We start from the raw sequence: 20,799 nt of genomic DNA on the forward strand, positions 1-20,799 counted from the left end.
TAGATAGTAATTCTTAGAGTAGCCCAGAGATTCCATGTCTTCAGATTTCCCGCCCAACAGCTCTTGTTACACAATATCCCCTTGTAAGATTATGTAGCAAGTTATTTACTAAAGTTGCTGGTACATATAAGAAACAGAAAATGTCTCTAGTCACTTGCTGGTCACTTGTCAGGGGTATCTTTCGCTCTGGGAACTTAACCAAGAAAATAATGGAATGTTCTTCATAGCTTCTTACTGTAAGGAAATTCTGAAATTGGAGAGGCTGACTGAGAATGAGTGGTGTATGGGGTAAGGCCACTCAGAAGACCTGGGTTCAAATCCTGACCCTGCTGTGTACTCGCTGTGTGACCTTGGATAAAGCCATCTGTAAAATGAGGGGGTCAGACTAAGGTAACCTCTGAGGTTTCCTTCCTGCTCTACATAAGATTGCTAAGTATGATTGATGTTGAGAACCATTGCCTTAAATTTCTTTCCATTCTCTGCTTTTCCTGATTCTAAAACGGAACAAAATACTGAATCTGCAGAGTTTTGTTGTCAGTTTTCCTCTAATGGGTTTTACTCATTCTCAGAAGTAGTTGTTACCCACAGATATTAGACCGAGATAGAAAGTATCTTTATTTTCATGTGGAATTTTTTTTTGTTTGTTTTAGGCAATTGGGGTTAGGTGACTTACCCAAGGTCACACAGCTAGTACATATCAAGTATTTGGTCTGAGGTTGGATTTGTACTCAGGTACTCCTGACTTCAGGGCCAGTTCTCTAACCACTGTGCCACCTAGCTGCCCCCGTATAGAATTTTTGAGTCAGTTTTGTGGGAGTTTTTGGGGAGTCCCAAGTGCCATCTTCTCAAGCTGAGCTGCTTCCCCTTATGTCCTAGGCACCATTGCCTACCTCTTTTTCACCAACCGCCACGAAGTGAGGAAGATGACTTTGGACCGAAGTGAATACGTCAGCCTCATTCCAAACCTGAAGAATGTAGTAGCCTTGGACATGGAGGTTGCCAGTAATAAGATCTACTGGTCTGACCTGTCACAGAAGAAAATCTATAGGTAAAAGAAAATTGAATTTTATATGGGTTTTTAAAAAATTACATTTCAGTGGTTACATAGGTTTGGTAACTTCCCCTGACCTCCCAGATTTCCTCACTAGCTAAGCCCAAAGGCCATGAGGTGAAGAAGGAATTAGTATATTTGCCTAATTCCTTTGATCCGTTTGTTTTGTTCTAGCTCTGAAATTGACAGTGCCCACAGTTTTTCTACTCATGACACTGTGATCAGTGGGGATATCCAGGCTCCAGATGGCATTGCAGTTGACTGGATTCATGGGAATCTCTACTGGACAGACTCTGTCCTTGGTACCATTTCTGTGGCCAATACTAAGGGCACCAAGAGGAAGACATTATTTAAGCAGGAAGGCGCTAAACCCCGGGCCATTGTGGTAGACCCAGTTCATGGGTATGTATTTCTAAATGTGACATGATGCACTGTGGGGGTATTAGGGTGAGGGAAATTCATAGTTAATGCAGTTTTACTGGAGGCAAAACATTGCCCCTGGAAAGCAAAAGCTAGCCTTTTACCAAGTAAGTTGTGGGGGTTGTATCATCTGAGAAGGACCAATGTCTTCTTAGGGACATGACACCATGGGAACCTGAGAAGCACACAAGAAGTAGCCCGACTCTTGGGAGGTTCCTTTTTAGGAGCATAGGATTTAAAAGCAGGAGCCTTAAAGAGTATCCAGTCTGCTTTGTTTTAACAGATAAGTAAGGCGAAGCCCAGAGAGATTTAGTGCTTGGCTCAAAGCCACAGAGACAATCAGTAGCAGAGCCAGGATCCCTGCCCAGGCTGCCTTGGCTTCTGTTGTGTTATGTAAATGAGCCATCCAGTCGGTGGGAGTTATGTAGTCTTTCTTTCCTTTAAGTTTGAAAAATCATTTACACAAATATAGGATGAGGGAGACCTGGTTTGATAACTGTTCATATGAAAAATATCTGGAGTTTTCAGTTGGCCTCAAGCTCAGCGTGAAGCAAATTTGATGCCACTGTTTAAAGTCCCCCTCTAAAAAAATCCCCCCCAAACTGGAGTGATCTTAGGATGTACTAACACAAGTGTAGTGTCCTGGTCATAGAAAGATAGCGTGTTTATTAGGCTCTTACCATGAACAAGGATACTATGCTAAATATTGGATAAATACAAGCAAGCAAGAGAGTTCTCGATCTCAAGAAGCTTCCACTTTCTGAGGGAAGACATCACATAAAGAGGAACGAGGCATGGTAGTGTGTCATGGAGATGGCTAGGAAGTGGTGTGGAGTCCCATTTCTGTTTTACTTTTTTTGGGGGGGGTCAACTGGGGTTAAGTGAGCTGCCCAGGGTCACGCAGCTAAGTGTTAAGTGTTTGGTCTGAGGCCGGATTTGAACTCAAGTACTCCTGACTTCAGGGCCGGTGCTCTATCCACTGCGCCACCTAGCTGCCCCCTTGGAGTCCCATTTCTGGACAAAATGGAGTGAAAACTCAAATATCAGAGCCCAGGGTGGTTCCAGGGTCAGAGTTTAAGGTTCCCCTGGGAAGGAGGTGTGGGGATGATGGCTGAAGTGGAGATAGCAGGGTGTGGAGATGGCCAGTCATCACTAATAATGGTCTTACTGTACTCAGTACTGGGTCCAACCACATTTGGAGAATTGGATTCATTCCTAATACCACTTTTTTTGTTTTTTTGTTTTGTTTTGTTTGGGTTTTTTTAGGCAATTGGGGCTAAGTGACTTGCCCAGGGTCACATAGCTAGTAAGTGTCAAATGTTTGGTCTGAGGCCGGATTTGAACTCAGGTCCTCCTGATTTCAGGGCCGGTGCTCTATCCACTGCACCACCTAGCTGTCTCCTAGTACCACCTTTTAACAATGTTGACCTAGTTAGGGCATATCTAGAAGAAGGATGCTAGAAGGATGCTTCCAGGGTATCCGGATGGATTTCATGTCAATATGAGGGAGAGTTGAAGGGACTAGGGCTGAATAGCTTGGGGAAGAAAAGACTTAGGGGAGCATGACTGCTCTCATTAAATACTTTAAGGGCTGTTGTGGAAGGAGGGTGTACCCTTCTTGTTCTGTACGGCTCTTTAGGTCAGATCATTGAAGGTCAAAGCATTAGTTGCAGGGAGGCAGATTTCAGTTTTGTTTTAAGGAAGAATTTTCAAACAATGGAATGAGCTATGTTGGGAGGTGGGAAGTTTTGCCCCTGGAAATGTTCAGGCAAAGGCAGGATGGTACCTTGCTCTAAAGGTTGAGTCCTACATGTTGCTCTGTATAGAGCAGAACAGCAGGAATACCTGCAGGGTACAAGAGCAGTAGAGTAAATATTAACAATATCCCACCTCCTACTTCCCACTTTGCAGTTTTCAGAATCATTAATGAGTTGTAGATTGGCCATTAAAGGTAGATGTCATGCCATCTCTCTCTAGTGAATGAGGCCTTCATGCTGGCTCTTGCTACAGGAGAATCTGTTGAAGGAAGTAGGGATATTTACTCTAAGAAGATAAGACTTGGTAGACATGATAGCTGTCTTCAAGCAATTGAAGGATTAATGCATAAAGAGAGATGAGGCTTGTTCTGTTTGCCTCCAGAAGGTAGATATGAGAGGATTGTGGTGTCTGTTTATTGCAAAAAGACAGATTCAGGCTTATTGTGAAGAAAAGCTTCTTAATTTTCATAGAGGGATTTATGTACTGGTTGAGAGTTAAATTCCTCTCTGAATGTTAACTTCCCTTCTAGCTCTGAAATCTATAATGCTACTATGCCATGTGATTTAATGCTCTTCCAAAATGGAATGGGCTACTGCCAGAGGTGGACAGTTACCCCCCATTAGGGGCCCTCAAGCAAAGTTTGCTGGGTGTGTGGTAGAAGGGATTCTTATCAGACATAGGTTAGACCAGATGGCCCACTACCTCTCTTTTAATTCTGAAATGCTTGATTCTCTATTCACGTCTACCCTTTTTTCCCTCCTCTCCCTCAGCTTCATGTATTGGACAGACTGGGGAACTCCTGCCAAGATTGGGAAAGGTGGTCTGAATGGAGTTGACAGCTTCCCCCTGGTGACCGAAGATATACTGTGGCCCAATGGAATCACTCTTGGTATGTTGTGCTGAGTGAGGAAATGTGCGTTGGTCAGAAAAGGCAATCCTCTTCTGCCAATACGATGCCAAAAAGTAAATACCTCTGGCTCAGTACCAAGGGATCTCTTAGTGAGATAGGTGTTGTCTGGGAATAAACAGAAGGATAATGATAAAATGCAAAGTGCTTCAGTATTACTCCACTTCAAGCCCCCAGATCTGATTATTATTTCCTTAGGTTTTATTGTTTCCTTTTTTCTTTTAACTTTATGTAATAATTTTTGTAGAACTAAAAATGCTATAATAATAGCCAACATTTATGTAGTGCTTTAAAATTTGCAAAGTAGGCAACATACATTTCCTCATTTAATCCTCATGATGACCCTGTGAGGTCAGTGCTATTACCCCATTTTAAAAAATGAAATGCTCTTTGGGATATATTTTGTTTTTACATCACTTTCATTTCCCGTTGTGCCTGTTCTCCTTTCCCCTCCCAGGAAGCCATTCCTTATTGCAAAGAATAAAAGAAAAAGTTAAAAAAACAAACTTAACCAGCACGTTGAAAACATCTGCCATTATATGCCACTTTCCTTACCTATGGTCCTGGTCCTCTGCAAAGAAGTGGAGAAGGGGTCTTCTTATTTATTACCCCCTATTATGGTTAAGAAACTGATGTTACCTTTTTAAAATCAGCACTCATTTCCCCTTAAGGCCTCCCTACTACCCCTGCATTCAGCTTTGCTTTGTAACAAAGAACATTTAAGCTAAACCAGGCAATTCAATGACCACATCTAACATAAGTGCACTATTGCATATTCCTAGTTCTCCACCCCTCTACTGCTAAGAGGAAGATAGTGGAACCTTAAAAAACAAACAAACAAACAAACAAACAAATAAAAAAAAACCCGAAAAAACAAAACTCTTTCCCGCTTTTAACACAATATACAAATTGCAGGAAAATTTCACAAATATTTAGATTTTGTATTTTTTTCTAAAAATGAACAAAATGCAGAGGCATACGACAACTACATTTTCTGTAATACATCTCACCCCTTAGCAGCTGCTTCCACAGCTGTCCATGTGGATATCTTTAACATAAGAGTAACCTCATGACCTTCATTAACGTTCTCTCCTGATTCCTGATTGTGTCATGAAAGTGACCCTGGATTCTTGAAGGCTATGCCTGTAGAACATAAACTGCAGGTCCAGTCAGGCTCGGGCCTCAGACTTCTGCTTCCCAGAAGGCTGACCACCACCAAGCAATTGTATATTTTGAACCACTCATGAAGATGATCTGCTAAGACAAGGAGAGACTATAATGATCTGAATTGGTAGCAGGGAACATAATACCCTCACTGATGAAATCCTGCATTTCTGAAGCTAGTGATGGGAGAGAGAAAGCAGGAGCTTCTTCAAGGCAGCTAATTGCCAAGCAGTTCTAATGTTTGAGAGGCCAGGAGCGCCAGTGTCTACAGCTGCCCTTACCTTATCCCTGTCTTGTTTGTAGATCTTTCCAGTGATCGTGTCTACTGGGTTGACTCCAAACTCCACTCCATCTCCAGTGTAGATGTCAATGGTGGAAATAGGAGAACTGTGTTAGAGGATGAAAACAAGCTTGCACACCCATTCTCCTTGGCAATCTTTGAGGTGAGGCTTTGAGGCAATTAGGTAGAAAATGCAAAGGGGAGGGGCTCATTTTGCTTATAAGCAAATCTCTTTTCAGGAAACAGGGTTTGCTCTGGATGCTTAATTATGAAAAGGAATAAGCTTTATTGCAGGGATTTGGCAAGGGATGTTTCACACTGGAATTTTAAATAAACTTCCCTCCCCCTTTCTCTCCATCCCTCTAATTATTTTTTCCATTTAAATTATTTGCAAAATGTGTCACCTCTTCCTATTTTTTCTGGGTTAAACCCCTTGTCTTAGAGGAAAATGAACTGTATAGTGGAAAGAACATTAACTCTGGGGTCAAAGGACCAGGATTCGAATTCTACCACCATTGATCTGACCTAATAAAGCGCTAGACTTGGAATCAGGATGATCTGAGTTTGAATTCTTCTTCAAATAGTTATTGACTCTGTGACCTTGGCCAAGTCATTTAACCACTCTCAGCATTGGTTTTTCCCAGCTATAAAATGCAGATAATAATATAGCTTCTATCTATGTCATAAGGTCGTTGTGGGCATCAGCTGAGATCATATGTACTGAAGTGTTATAGAAAATACTAGCTGGTAGTATTATTACTACCACTGGTATGACTTTGGGCAAGTCACATAATCTGGACCTCAGTTTCCTCATCCCTAAAATAAGTGAGGTTAGACAAGATGGCCTCCATCTATAATCCTCCTAGGTCTATAATCCTTTGATTCTATGACCTTGCTCAGATATAATTTTTATTTGTGAGAGATCAGAGGGAAGGGAGGTCCAGTCCTTAGGATTTCTCCTGTCCTTTTTTTGGAGGGGGGGGTAGGGAGAGGAATGAGGCAAGTGGGGTTAAGTGACTTTCCCAGGGTCACACAACTGATAAGTGTCAAGTGTCTGAGGCTGGATTTGGACTCAGGTCCTCCTGACTCCAGGGCTGGTGCTGTATCCCCTGCACCACTAACTGCTCCTCCTGTTAGTCTCAGTGGTTCATGGGTTCTACTATTCATGCTCTTAACAAAAGGAAGCCATCCTGTGGAGGTGAGGGGCCTGACCTTACCTGACAGCCTGCTGTGTAGGCATGCATGTACATCTGCATAACTGTGCCTGCCTAAGGGGCAGAGAGATTTGGGCTTTATAGAGACTTCATGGGTGTTGGAGAAAACCTATTGGTTAAGAGGATCTGTTTTTCTTCAATGGCCCCTTAGGATAAGGTCTTCTGGACAGATATTATGAATGAAGCCATTTTCAGTGCGAATCGCCTCACAGGCTCTGACATCATTTTGGTGGCAGAAGATCTGTTGTCCCCGGAGGACATTGTTCTCTATCACAACCTCACCCAGCCTACAGGTACTAGACGGACTTTTATGGGCTTTCGTGGCATCTTGAAACTCTTCCTTTGCGTTTCTGTTTCTTGACTTAGCTTGCTGTTCTCCTTTGGAAGTGCATTATTCTTCCATTTTCACTTGTTCATGGTGCTAGACGTGTCTCTTCCGAGAAGCATGTGAGCTCCATGATAGCAAGAGACTGCTTTGGTTTTTGTCTTTGTGCCGCCTGTGCGTTGCGCAATGCTGTGTGTAAGGGTGTGTAGAGAGTGCTCAATGTGAATGTTTGTGAATTGGTGGGTGTTCACCTCTGTGTTTCCCGGCCTTTCAGGGGTGAACTGGTGTGAAAAGACTTCTCTCCCCAATGGTGGCTGCCAGTATCTGTGCCTTCCAGCTCCACAAATCAGCTCTCACTCCCCCAAATACACTTGTGCCTGTCCTGATGGCATGTACCTGGCTGCAGATATGCGAAGGTGTACCACAGGTAAGAGGCTTCAGGAATCCTTGGCCACCAGCCTTTCAAGGGGACTGTTAAGCCTACCCAGGCTGCATTTTCACTGGATGAACAGCTTCCTCTTGTCTTAGCAATAAGCTCTGAGGTTCCATTATGCCTTTGCTATTCTGCTTCAGGTCTCCCCTTTCTGCCTAAGTTCCAATTACAATATTTATGCTGGAGACCACAGTCCTTGGCATTTAATGAACCCAGGATCTGCATCGAATTTCAAGGAAGCTCTGTGTTGGTCTTGTGTTAACAGAATTGTGTTACTAGAATCTTGTTGATCCTTCGGACTTTTCTATTCTTACAGAAGCGATTGTTGTACCTGTTACTTCTACCGTGACCAGCACGACAAAGGAGCCTCATTCTGAAACGACCACTCTTACCCGATTAGTAACAACTGTAACAACACAGAAGCAGACCCCCAAACATGGCACTCCTTACCTCACAACAGCAGAAATGGTTACAATGTCCCAAAAAGGTACATTTCAGGTTGTCCAGTAGGATCATGAGTGCCTTTACAATGTGAAAGACTTTACATTGAGCTAATCTTCCGTTAGGTTACCCTGACAATTAAAAAATGAATGAGATCTCCTTGCATGGAATTCCTTTTCATAGTCTTCGCCAGAGATACAGGAGCATCACAGAATCTGAGAGAGAAAGGGAAACTGAGAGGTCACCCAGTCCAAACATTCCTAATGGTCCACTTTCCTTTATGGTGTTAAAAGATCTTATGAACAGTAGATAAATCCTGGAGAGTTGCATGGGACACAGCACTTAGCCCAGTGCCTGGCACACAGTAGGTGCTTAATAAACGTTTATTGATTGATAGTAATTGTGTGAACTTGCCCAACTTTACACACCTCATATGATAGGTGTGATTTTAACTTGGGTCTTCCTGATCCTTAGCCCCAGCACTCCCTCTCCTGTGCCATGCTGTCCCTATAGATTGGCCACTTTTCCCAACAAGGTAATTAAGCTTGATGGAGTTAGTTTGAGGACTTAAAAGTCTACTTTTTCTCAGTAGATGGGAGTGAGGTCATTTAATTTCTAAAAGAAGCATGATAGTATAGTTTGTTCTTCCAAGTCTTAACCTTCGTAAACTAATTATGCTATTTTGGGTTTTTTTTTTCATCTTCCTCCTTTTGAACGTGGCTTACTTTTGTGTTTCCTCCTCAGCAGTTCATAATCCACTGGGTATGAAAGATGGTCAGGAGCATCAAGGTGGATCCACAGCTGTGGTCATTGTTTTACCAATAGGTAAGATGCAGATATCCTGCTGGGATAGACGCCCTCTTCTCAGAACATTTTTTTAACCCTTCTTCCAACTCCATGAAGCAAAGTCTGTATTTCATTAATACATCAACAAATTTTTATTTAGTATACACTAAGTTAGCTTTTGGGGAGGAAATAGCATTTGAATTGGACTTTAATGAACGGATACAGTATTCAACAGGTGAATAGAAATTGGGAGGCATTTATGTAAGCAAAGGCATAGAGGTAGGAAAGTACATGGAACATTAGAGGGACACCAAATAGCCTAGTATGGATGGAGCGTAAAGTGGAGTAACATGAGACTAGGGTGGTGTCAAGCTTAGAGAGCTCTGAGGAGTTAAAACTTTACTTGGGGGGCAGTAGGAAGCCAATGAGGATTTTTAAGCAGAGAAGTTTAGTTGCCTTCACTTCATCTCTGGGACTTTCTTGTGACTAGTTAGTACATCCAAACAAAACAGATCAGTACATTGGCTGTGTCTCAAAATGTACGTCTCAGTCTTTATCTGTAGTCCAAGAAGCAGGACACTCGTTTCACCATCAGTCCCCTGAAACCTTGGTTAGTCAGTCTTGATCACAGTTCTCCAGTCTTTCAGAGTCTCTTTTTTGTATCATCTGTATCATCATGTAAACTGATCTCCTGGTTCTGCTAGGCATCTTTGCTATGTATCAGTTCATACATATCTTACCAAATTTCTCAGATTTCTTCATATTCATAATTTCTTATGGTAATTTTCCGTTCATATTTCTCTACAATATGTTCAGCCTTCCCCAACTGATATATACTCACTTTCCTTCTAGTTCTTTGTTGTAACTAAAAAAACCCACTGCTCTAATATTTTTTGCATATATGAGATCTTTTCCTCTGTCCTCTGACCTTTGTGGGATATATGCCTAGTAGGAGTGTCCCTATGTCAAAGGGTATGCACAGTTTAGTGACTTTTAAAAGATAATTCCATATGATGCTGCAGTATTTACTAAGTACTAGGGATTGTGCTAGGCTCCAGGGAGACAAAGACAAAATGGAAAATAGTTCCTGCCCTCAAGCAACTTATATTCCATTGTACTTTTCTTTGCCTTTCTTCAGTTTTGATCACTTTGCTTTGCTTTGGAGCATACTGGCTATGGAAGAACTGGCGACTCAGGAATATCAACAGTATAAACTTTGATAATCCCGTCTATCAAAAGACAACAGAAGATGAAGTTCACATCTGCAGGAGTCAAGATGGCTACACATACCCCTCGGTACGCGGCATGTTTTCTCCTTTAGTCACTCATCTGACAAATATTCATTGAGTGCACACTGTGTGCCCGGTCCTGTGATAAATGACTTCCCCATGGGGGCATCTGTGGTGTAGTTCAAAGACTTTAAGAGCTGGAGGGGACTACAGAGATTGTTTTGACTAACTCTTTACAATTTTTTATTGCACATATATTTTTTAATGAGCAAAACTTGGTTTTTCTCCCCTCCTCTCCACTCCCATTTTAAAATGGTGGCGCAGTGGATAGAGCACCGGCCCTGGATTCAGGAGGACCTGAGTTCAAATCTGGCCTCAGATATATAACACTTACTAGCTGTGTGACCCTGGGCAAGGCACTTAACCCCATTATCTGGCCAAAAAAAAAAAGGTGAAAAAACCTGTGTAACAAATATGCACAATCAGGCAAAACAAATTTCTACATTGGCCATGTCCAAAAATGTTTGTCTAATTCTGCACCCTGAGTCCATCCTTACCTCTCTGTCTGGAGGTAGGTGGCGTGCTTCATTGTTAGTCCTTTTGCAATCATAGTTAGTCATTAAATTGATCGGTTCTTAGGTCATTCAAAGTTGTTTATTTTTATAGTGTTGTTATTGTATAAATTGTTCTGGAGATGTGCTGTCTCAATACATGCTTACTTTCCTCTGCATCAGTTCATACTAGTCTTAACAGGTTTTTCTGAAACTATTTCATTATCATTTCTGATGGCACATTACATTTATATACCATAATTTATTTAGCCTTTCCCCACTTGATGGACAGCACCTAGTTTCTTTTCTTTTTCTTTCTTGGTTTTTTTTTTTTTTGCTATTACAAGAACAGTTTTTATAATTTTTTTTTTTACACGTGCAACTCCTTCAGTTTGAAAGCAGCCAGGTGATGCAATGGATAGAAGAATGGGCCTGGAGTCAGGAAGATCTGAGTTCAAATCTAGCCTCAGTGTGTAAACATGTACAAACATGGACACGTCCTGTAACCTTAGCTCTAAAATGGGGATAATCAGAGCACTTACTTTTAAGGGTTGTTGTGAGGATCAAATGAGATATTCATAACGTGCTTAGAACAGTGCCTGGCACATAGGAGATGCTGAATAAATGCCTGTTTTCTTCTTTCCCTTCCCTTCCTTGAAAGGAGGGTAATTGATTTGTCCAAGGTCACAGAATGAGTTGTGACAGGTGCAGGGCTTTTGGGTGCCTTTCCCCCCATACTGTGCTGCTTCATTACGGATCATTTTTGGTATCAGAGCCAAACTTCCTCACCTGTTCTGGTGTGAGAAGCCTTCAGAGGGGGTGTTTTGACAACTGAATAGAAGAAACAACATGGCCATTCCTAAACTCTCCTTTTTGTGTTTACAGAGACAGATAGTGAGCCTGGAAGATGACATTGCGTGAACAGCTGCCACAAGAAGTGCCTCTTAACCAAAAGTTGCTGCTTATTTATGGGAGGAAAATGCCTTTTCTTTCCCAGTTCCTTTATCAACTGCTCACTTCCCAGGGCAGCCACTGCTGCTACTTCCCAAGGGACCTAACTGATGTCGTCCCATCTAAAGAAGAGAAAGGAAAACAAAAGACAAAAAAAAGCCGCCACCTTCACTCACCCCCAGAGGAATGGTCTTTGGTGGTGGTGCCTGGGCTAAGCTGACTGTCTGCTTGGAGTTTTTGTTTTATATATTTATTCGTCTTGGAGGCAAGGCAGTCAAGCTTTTGATGGGGTCCCATGAATGATGGGTTTTGTTGGTAATTTCCCTTACATGTGAAGGAGAAGAAAAACAGGAAACAAGGAGATGATTCTCTGGATGTAAGGCAATATTTCTCTGGTGGGATTTGGGTGCTTCTTCTACCACAGTCTTTTGGATAGAGGAGTAAAGATGAGGAATGCAGTTATATGAAGACTTGGGGACTGCACGAAAGCACAGTGGCTTCCAGATGGAAGCAGGTGCTACTCCTGGTCAGGTGCTGCACCCCATCCTTTCCCCACTCCCTTTATCTCAGGAGTGAAAGTGTTTACTTCTACCTTGGAGTTCTTGGTAGACAACCTGTCCTGATACCCACCCTCCCAATTAATCCCAAACTTGGCCTCTCCCAAGCACATCTGTGCTCTTCTTTTAAGCCATTAAGTTGCCTCAGAGATAACTAGTAATCAAACGTGGGGTTAGCTTGAGCTAAAACTAGCCTAACCTCAATCACTTAACCACTCATTTACAGTAGCTTCTGCCATCACTCATCCTATAACATACCACAATGTACTAGACACTTTCCACTGAACTCCAGCTAGGGCACTTTGGTCCTGAGAGTTCGTAGTCTGCCATTATAGGACGTTTTTTGTTGTTTTTCCTCCCCCACCCCAATGCTTCCCTCCTTCTCACCCCTCTTCCTTTTCATGGGTGAATTTTGTATCTCTTTTTTTTTTCTTGCACTTTTTCAGTTCAGGGTTGTATATTTGTAAATTTTATATTTTTATTATGATTTTGCACTGTTTTCTTTTGTATATATTATTTTGACTAATAATGAGAGCTTGGCCAGGATGAACAGTTGCAAATTGCAAACAAAAGATTTCATTGTATTTGTGAATTTGCTATGTTTTGTATACTGTTCAGCAAGTGAGAAGGGGTGTGTGTGTGTGTGTGTGTGGTGTGTGTGTGTGTGTGTGTGTGTGTGTTCTTCTGAGTCTGTCCAAATGGAAGAATTGGTCAGGAAACCTAAGCCAGGACTTCATTGCTTAAAATACAGTTTAGAATTGCCATCCATTATCTTTCTAGCTCACATCTAATGGGCTATTTGAAAAGTCTGCTCCCCTCGTGTTTCTTATGAATCCTTCTAGACCGCACAATTGAATACTTTACTTCACTTAGGGAGATGCGCTGTCTCAGTACAGCTCAAATCAGTGCCCTCTGCCCAGAATGCTTGCACAGGACTGGTGATCCTTATGCTGGGCTCAGCTCTATATTTTCCTTTTGGAAAGAACAGCAGCATCCAGCCATCGGACTGTCTGCCTTGCACTTCATGGGCCCTGAATAAACATTTGTTGTTGAACTGAACACTGGAGAGAGCCAGGCAAACTGCCGTCCTTCCTGATTGGTGAATATTTGTTCTCCCCTCACCCCCACCCATTCTTTTCAGGGTCTAAAGGAAGTGGGAGTGAACAGGACATAAAGACCAGAGTAGAGAAAGATGTAAAGCACTACAACCCTCTATTGCCAGAAGCTGTGAAAGACATTCTGAAGCCTGTAAATAAAATCATGTACAGTCAGTAGGTTATTTGTGTGGTTTTGGTTTTTTTTTTGCACACAATATGTCTTTTTGTGTATTCTTTGTATATTTGGGTAAGACCACTCACTCATTTTTTTAAAATCACTTTATTTATTTTTTTAACTTCATGGGGCACCCTCTATGTCTGGGTTGATTTTTTTTTTCTGGGTCTTTCCTCATCCTATATCTAAAGATGACATTTGCACCACTGTGGCTGATGCTTCCTGGAGAAATGACATTTGCACACACACATGAAACACTGATCACCTTTGGAATAGGTGGGTGTCAGACTCTTTAAACAACTGTATGTACAAAATGTTTTTGTAGCCTGATTGTCTTATTGTGATCAATTAAATTTCTGAAGTACAAAGTTTTAAGTTAATGTGTGTTTCCTCTTCCACTCAATCCCTACCTTTCTTTCATTTGTCCACGGGAGTCCTCCAGGAGAACATAGCAGCATCTATGAGAAGAGTGAGCCATCCCTCTTCTGTACTGAAGCAGAAAACCCCACCTGCTTCTTTATCTACAGAGGCTGCCCAACCCCACTTCGCTATGGCGCAGTTGCTACACACCTGCCCAGCAGGGGGCTGTTGCTCCATAGCTGACCATCCAATGCCAAAGCCTTTCTTACCTCTGTGATAGTACTGCTCTTGCTTGGGTGCCCATTGGTGGTGATTCTTCAAAGGCTATCAAAAATTTAGAATTTGAACCTTGGAACGGAAATCCTGTTCCATGTCTAATCCTCTCAATTATTTTTTTTAAACTTTTAGACAATTGGGGTTAGGTGACTTGCCAGGGTCACACAGCTAGTAAGTCAAGTGTTTGGTCTGAGGCTGGATTTGAACTCAGGTCCTCCTGACCCCAGGGCCAGTGGTCTATCCACTATGCCACCTAGCTGCCCCTAATCCTCTCAGTTTTGAAAGGGATGGTGGTTGTATCAACCTGTTGTTTTTTTTCTCACCTAAGTGAGGTCTTTTGTTATTCTAATCCTCTTGGACTCTTGGACACCAACCATCTTGAGCTTTCCCTACCCCAGCCCTCAATGGGTGCATGATCTACCTAATTATCAGCCTCTGGTGAAATGTAAGATTATCTTAATAAAGTAAGAGTGGTTTCTAAGAAAACTTGATTATTCTTGTGAGTAATGATAGAAACAGAGAACTGCCTTCAGCCATGGAGAAGGGGAAGAAGTGATGTTTGAGGCTACTTATTTTGTTCTTGGCAAGAAGAACAGGGAGTGTAAACGGAAGCTGACTTGACCTGTTCGGGACCTACTTGGGTTTAGCTGTTCAGCTTCTTGTGCCTCTTTCTGGGTCAGGCTATGGGCCAGAATGGTTACTCAGTTCTTGGTCTGTCCTTATCTCAGATGGAAGAAGCCCAGATGAGAATCCAAGGATTGAAGGTTGTAATGCAACTGGCATAAAAGATGATGTAAAGTTTTAAGAAGCCATGTGAGTGATCTCGAGCCTGAAGGACCGGCCAAATGGGAACCAGCTTCTACTTGTGTGCCAGCTCTGACCTAGGGCAGGACTTCCAGAAGTAAGAAGTGTTGGAAGCAGTCTCCCACCTCAGCCTCTTGGCCAGCAGGGGCCTCAGAAATGGAGGTCTAGTAAGAGCTGTTGGGGGTGGGACTAGCTTACCTGCTTTGAACCAGCTTATATGTTTGGGAGTGGGGGAAGAGGATGAGAAGGTGGTAGACCCAAGTTCAGAGAACTGAAGATGAAGCATGCTACTTACCTCTTGCCAGGGAAATGACAGATTTAAAATGCAGAATGCATTTTATTTTTGGAAGTGGCCTACATGGGAATTTGTTTTGCTGGATTTATGTGTATTTGTTTATGAAGATTTTTTTTGGGGGGAGGAGAGGGGACAGTAGGAGAAAGAGACAAAAAAATAAAAAAGTATGTATTTTTAAAAGAAGGTGGTAGACCTAAGAAAGGGACTGCCTATATGTCTGACACTATGATTAAACGGAGTTGAGTTTTCCATACCAGGTCCTCCAAAGACATTACCCACCACCCTGGATTCTCTCTTCAAAGAACAGACTATATATAGGGGCAAACACATCCCCTTTAATCCCCTGAGTAATGTTCACTCCTCTGTCACCATGCCCTGGAATAGCACCAGAGAGTAGGCATTCCAGGGTGGGGCAGATCAGCCAAGGAAAAAGCACAGCTTGGCTTTTGGCTCTATCCTTAAAACCCTCTCTCTCCCCACGTCCTGGAGCCATCTGTGTTAGTTTGCCAAGAGATAGATGGAATGAATCAGGGGGTACTTGCCCCTCCAAAAATACCACCACCATCAACACCAGCCTCAGCCTCCCAAGGAGCCAGACATTCCTTCATGGGAGTCACTACTTTTTAAATTATTTTCTCTCTGTTGTAAATTTTTATTTTTTGCTACTCTGAATTTGATAAACACCAACAAATATGAACGGTTTCATATATGAAGAACAGGAAAAAGAAGCCTGTAAACGAAATCTATAAGCTCTACTTTGTACGGTCTGTTTTGTTTTTAAGTATAAAAGAAATTCAACATATTGATTTCAAAACTGGACTGCTTCTCCGCCCCGACACTTCCTTACTTCTCCCCAGTGCATTAAAAAGCAAACAAACCCACAGACTTTGCATGCAAAGATTTACACGGATGGCTCCAGAGTCAAGAGAACAATACAACCTTTGATCTCAACAATACGAGTGGAAAGCACAATCACAAAGCAAGCAAAAGCAGCAGAATTGAAAGAACAAGCCTGGCTTCAGAGAAGAGGTATGAGGAGCCGCCCCTTGGCAGAGGTAGAAAGTCCATGGGTGTGGTAGTTACACGTATTTTCAGACTTTTTCAATGTATTGATCATGTTTCTTGATTTCTCTTTTTCTTTTCCTTAAAAAATATTATTTGTATTTTATTGGAGCAGCTAGGTGGCACAGTGGATAGAACGCCATCCTGGAGTCAGGAGGACCTGGGTTCAGACCCAGCCTCAGACACATCACACTCACTAGCTGTGTGAGTCTAGGCAAGTCACTTAACCCCAATTGCCTCACCAAAAAAACCAATAACAATATACACGAACATGATTTGTTATATGGGATGACTCTTTGGGATGAGGTGGGTGAGAGATACTGGGGAAAATTTTAGTGATAAAAATAAAAGATATCAAAATGCATTATTTATAAATAATATAAATACAAATAAAAATACTTCAATGACACTCTTTTTGTTTTTGGCATCACCATCATTAGTCTCCCTTACCCCCTGCATCTTCCCTCCAAACAGTTTTTTTAGTTTTTAAATTTAATTTTTTCTGATTATATTTAAAAACAATTTTAAACTTTTATTTTCTAAAATTATGAGTTCCAAATTCTCTTCCTCCCTCTCTCCCCTCTCTCCTCTTTTCAAAGACAAGAAATCTGACATAGATTATGAATATAAAGTAATGCAAAACATGTATCTATATTAGCTATGTTGCAAAAGAAAACACTGACCAAAAAAAAAGCCCAAGAAAAATAAAGTTTAAAAAAAGTATGCTTCAATCTGCATTCAGACTCCATCGGTTCTTTCTTTGGAAGTAGATAGTATTTTCTATCAAAAGTCCTTCAGAATTGTCTTGGATCATTGTATTGCTAAGAATAACTAAGTCATTCACAGTTGATTATTGCACAATGTTGCTGTTATTATGTGCAATGTTCTGGTTCTGCTCATTTTACTCAGCATCAGTTCATGTAACTCTTTCCAAGTTTTTCTGAAATCATCCTGCTCGTCATTTCTTATAGCACAATAGTATTCTGTTATAATCATATACCACAACTTGTTCAGCCATTCTCCAATAGATGGACATCTCCTCAATTTCCAATTCTTTGCCACCACAAAAAGAGCTGCTATGAATATTTTTGTATATATGGATCCTTTTCCTTTTTTTTTTTAATCTCTTTGGCATATAGACCCAGTATTGCTGGATCAAAGGTATACAACACACAGTTTTATAGCCTTTTGGGCATAGTTCCAAATTGTCCTCCAGAAAGGCTGGATCAGTTCACAACTCTGCTAACAATGCATTAGTGTCCCAATTTTTCCATATCCCCTCCAACATTTGTCATTTTCTTTTTCTGTTGTATTCCAATTTGATATGTGTGAGGTGGTACCTCAGGGTTACTTTAATTTGTATTTCTCTAAGCAATAGTGATTTAAAGCATTTTTTCATATGAGTGTAGATAGCTTTGATTTCTTCTGAAAACTACCTGTTCATATATTTTGACCATTTATCAGCTGGGGAATGATTCTTATTCTTATAAATTTGTCTTAATTCTCCATATATTTGAGAAAGGAGGCCTTTATCAGAGAAATTTGCTACAAAATTTTTTCCCCAGTTTTTTGCTTTCCTTCTAATCTTGGCCTTTTATTGAATGTAATTTTAATTGCATTACAGTCTGAAAAGAATGCATTTAATATTTATTTTTCTGCATTTAGTTGTGAGGTTTTTATGCCCTAATACATAGTCATTTTTGTATAGGTACCATGTACCATTGAGAAAAAGGTATAGTCCTTTCTAGTCTCATTCAGTTTTCTCCAGAGATCTATCATATCTAACTTTTCTAAAATTATATACATCTTTTTAACTTCTTTCTTATTTAGTGCTTATTAGATTTACCTAGTTCTTCGAGGGGAAAGTTGAGGTTCCCTACTAGTGTAATTGTACTATGCTATATCATTTGGTGCACATATGTTTGGTATGGATATTACTTTGTTGTCTATGGTATTTTTCAGCAAAATTTAGTTTCCCTGCTTATCTCTTTTAATTAGTAAATCTATTTTTGCTTTTGCTTTGTTTGAGACCATTACTACTCCTGCTTTTTTTTAACATCAGCTAATCATAACAGATTTTGCTTTAGCCCCTTGCCCTTACTCTGTGTGACTCTCTATTTCAAGTGTGTTTCTTGTAAACAATGTAGTCAGATTCTGGGTTTTTGTTTTTGTTGTTGTTTTTTGCTTTTTGCTTTTTGCTGGACAACCAGAGGTTAAGTGATTTGCCCAGGGTCACACAGCTAGTAAGTGTTGTGTGTTCAGATTCTGTTTTTTAATCCACTCTGCCATCTAGTTCTGTTTTATGAGTGAGTTCATCCCATTCACATTCATAGTTACGGTTGCTAACTGTGTGTTTCCCTCTATCCTATTTTTTCCATTTATCCTTTTCTTTCTCTGTCCTTTTATCCTGTCCATCCTCAAAAGTCTGTTTTACTTCTGACTCCTACCTCCCCCAATCCGTCTTCCCTTCCATCACACCCCACCCTGTTCTCTTATCTTTCTCCCCTCCTAATGCCCTGACGGGCAAGAAAGATTTCTATATCCAGCTGAATATGTACGTTATTCCCTTTTTGAACCAATTTCAATGAGAGTAAGTTTCTTCTTCTCCACCATAAAAGCTCTTCCTTTTGTGCTTCTTTTATGTGAGATAATTTACTACATTCTACTTCTCCCTTCACCCTTCTCCCAGTGCATCTCCCTTTCTCATCCCTTAATATTATTTTTTTAGATAACATCTCATCATATTCAACTCACATTCATATCCTCTGTCCTTGCATACTCCTTCTAACTGCCCTAATAATGATAAAAGTTCTTAGCAGTTATAAGTATCATCTTCCTGTGTAGGATCTAAACAGATAAACTTTATTGAATCATTTATGATTTCCCTTTCCTGTTCAACCTTATATTCTTCTCTTGAGTCTTGTATCGAAAGTCAGATTTCTTATTCAGCTTTGGTCTTTTTTATCAGGAATATTTGAAAGTCCTCTATTTCACTGAGTATCCATTTATCCCCCTGAAAGTTTTTCTGGGCAGGTTATTCTAGGTTGTAATCTTAGCCCCTTTACCCTCTGCAATATCACATTCCAAGCCCTCCAGTCCTTTAATGCAGAAGCTGCTAAATCTTGTCTTATCCTGATTGTGGCTCCACAATATTTGAATTGTTTCTTTCTGGCTGCTTGCAATATTTTCTCCTTGATCTGGGAGCTCTGCAATTTGGCTATAATGTTCCTGTGAGTTTTCATTTTGGATCTCTTTCAGTAGATGATCAGTGGATTCTTTCCATTTCTATTTTACCCTCTGGTTCTAGGATATCAGGGCAGTTTTCTGTGATAATTTCTTAAAATATGATATCTAGGCTCTTTTTTTTGATCATGGCTTTCAGGTAACCCAATAATTCATAAATTAGCTTTCCTCAGCCTATTTTTCAAGTCAATTGTTTTTTCCATTGAGATATTTTACATTTTCTTCTATTTTTCATTCTTTTGACTTTTATTGTCCTTGATGTATCATGGAGCCATTACTTCCACTTGCCCAATTCAAATTTTTAAGGAAATAATTTCTTTTTTTAGTATTAATTTATTTATTTTTAGTTTTCAACATTCACTCCCACAAGATTTTAAGTTCCATATTTTCTCCCCATCTCTCCCCCCCCCACTCCAAGACGGCATGGATTCTGAATACCCCTTCCCCCAATCTGTCCTCCTTTCTCTCACCACCACCCCCTTCTCTTATCCCCTTCCCCTTCTATTTTCCTGTAAGGCAGGATAGATTTCTATACCCCATTGCCTGAATATCTTATTAAGGAAATAATTTCTTCAGTGAACTTTTGTACTTTCTTTTCCATTTGGCTAATTATACTTTTTAAGGAGTTCTTTTCTTCAGTGAATTTTTTGTACCTCTTTTACCATCTGGTCAATTCCGTGTTAAGGTGTTATTTTCTTCAGGTTTTTTTTTGTGCCTCCTTTACCAAGCTCTTGACTCTCTTCATAATTTTTGCATCACTCTCATTTCTTTTCCTATTTTCCCCTCTACCTTTTTAATTTGATTTTTAGAATTTTTTTTAGCTCTTTCAGGAATTCTTTTTGGGCTTGTGACCAATTCACATTTTTCTTTGAAGCTATGTATATAGCAGTTTTGACTTTGGTGTCTTCTGAGTTTTTTTCTTAATCATCCCTGTCACTACAGTAGCTTTTAATGGTCAGGTTCTTTTTGTTGTTGTTTGCTCATTTCTCCAGTCTATTTCTTAATTTTATGTTAAAGTTGGTCTCTACTCCTGGGGTGGAGAGGTCATTATCTCAAGCTTCAGGTCTTTCTTGCTGCTATTTTCAAAGCTAGTTCTAGGGGTCTGTAGGTTTTCTGTTCTTCCAAGGTAGTACAATCTAAGGAGAGTTGTGTTTACTACTCACTTGGTCTTTAAGCAACTACAAGCATTCTTCTCCACCCTGGAACTGTGACCAGAGCCCCTGTATGCCTTCAGTCTCAAGTACTAGTGAGCTAGTGCTCTTCTTGGCTCTGGGACTGTGTCTAGGAACTGAGTATAGGCAATGCTACAGAGTCCTGTATCCAGTGCCAACAAAGGGTCCCCTCTAATTTCCTTCTGACCAGTTGTCTGACCCCCTTGAGAACTCCTAAAGTTGCTACTATTGATGAATTGCCTTGAAGG

The 20,799-nt window shown here is 40.7% G+C and overlaps 1 protein-coding gene across 2 annotated transcripts in view; it reads left to right on the forward strand.

The window, feature by feature from the left end:
- Positions 1-13,341, forward strand: part of LDLR (low density lipoprotein receptor) — a 37,252-nt gene extending 23,911 nt beyond the window's left edge. Inside the window, exons 9-18 of one of the 2 annotated variants that reach the window (XM_020994875.2) lie at positions 877-1,048; positions 1,226-1,453; positions 4,000-4,118; positions 5,604-5,743; positions 6,946-7,087; positions 7,394-7,546; positions 7,869-8,039; positions 8,738-8,818; positions 9,918-10,075; positions 11,445-13,341. In XM_020994875.2, coding sequence (XP_020850534.1) covers positions 877-1,048; positions 1,226-1,453; positions 4,000-4,118; positions 5,604-5,743; positions 6,946-7,087; positions 7,394-7,546; positions 7,869-8,039; positions 8,738-8,818; positions 9,918-10,075; positions 11,445-11,480 — 1,400 coding nt within the window. In that variant the 3' untranslated portion in view covers positions 11,481-13,341. The remainder of the gene's footprint in view (positions 1-876; positions 1,049-1,225; positions 1,454-3,999; positions 4,119-5,603; positions 5,744-6,945; positions 7,088-7,393; positions 7,547-7,868; positions 8,040-8,737; positions 8,819-9,917; positions 10,076-11,444) is intronic. The other variant, XM_020994877.2, reaches the window with a different exon arrangement.
- The last annotated feature ends 7,458 nt before the right edge of the window (positions 13,342-20,799 follow it).

The sequence above is a fragment of the Phascolarctos cinereus genome, unplaced genomic scaffold, assembly GCF_003287225.1.
Source record: "Phascolarctos cinereus isolate Bilbo 61053 unplaced genomic scaffold, phaCin_HiC Scaffold_4;HRSCAF=312, whole genome shotgun sequence".
In the NCBI taxonomy this organism is placed as follows: domain Eukaryota; kingdom Metazoa; phylum Chordata; class Mammalia; order Diprotodontia; family Phascolarctidae; genus Phascolarctos; species Phascolarctos cinereus.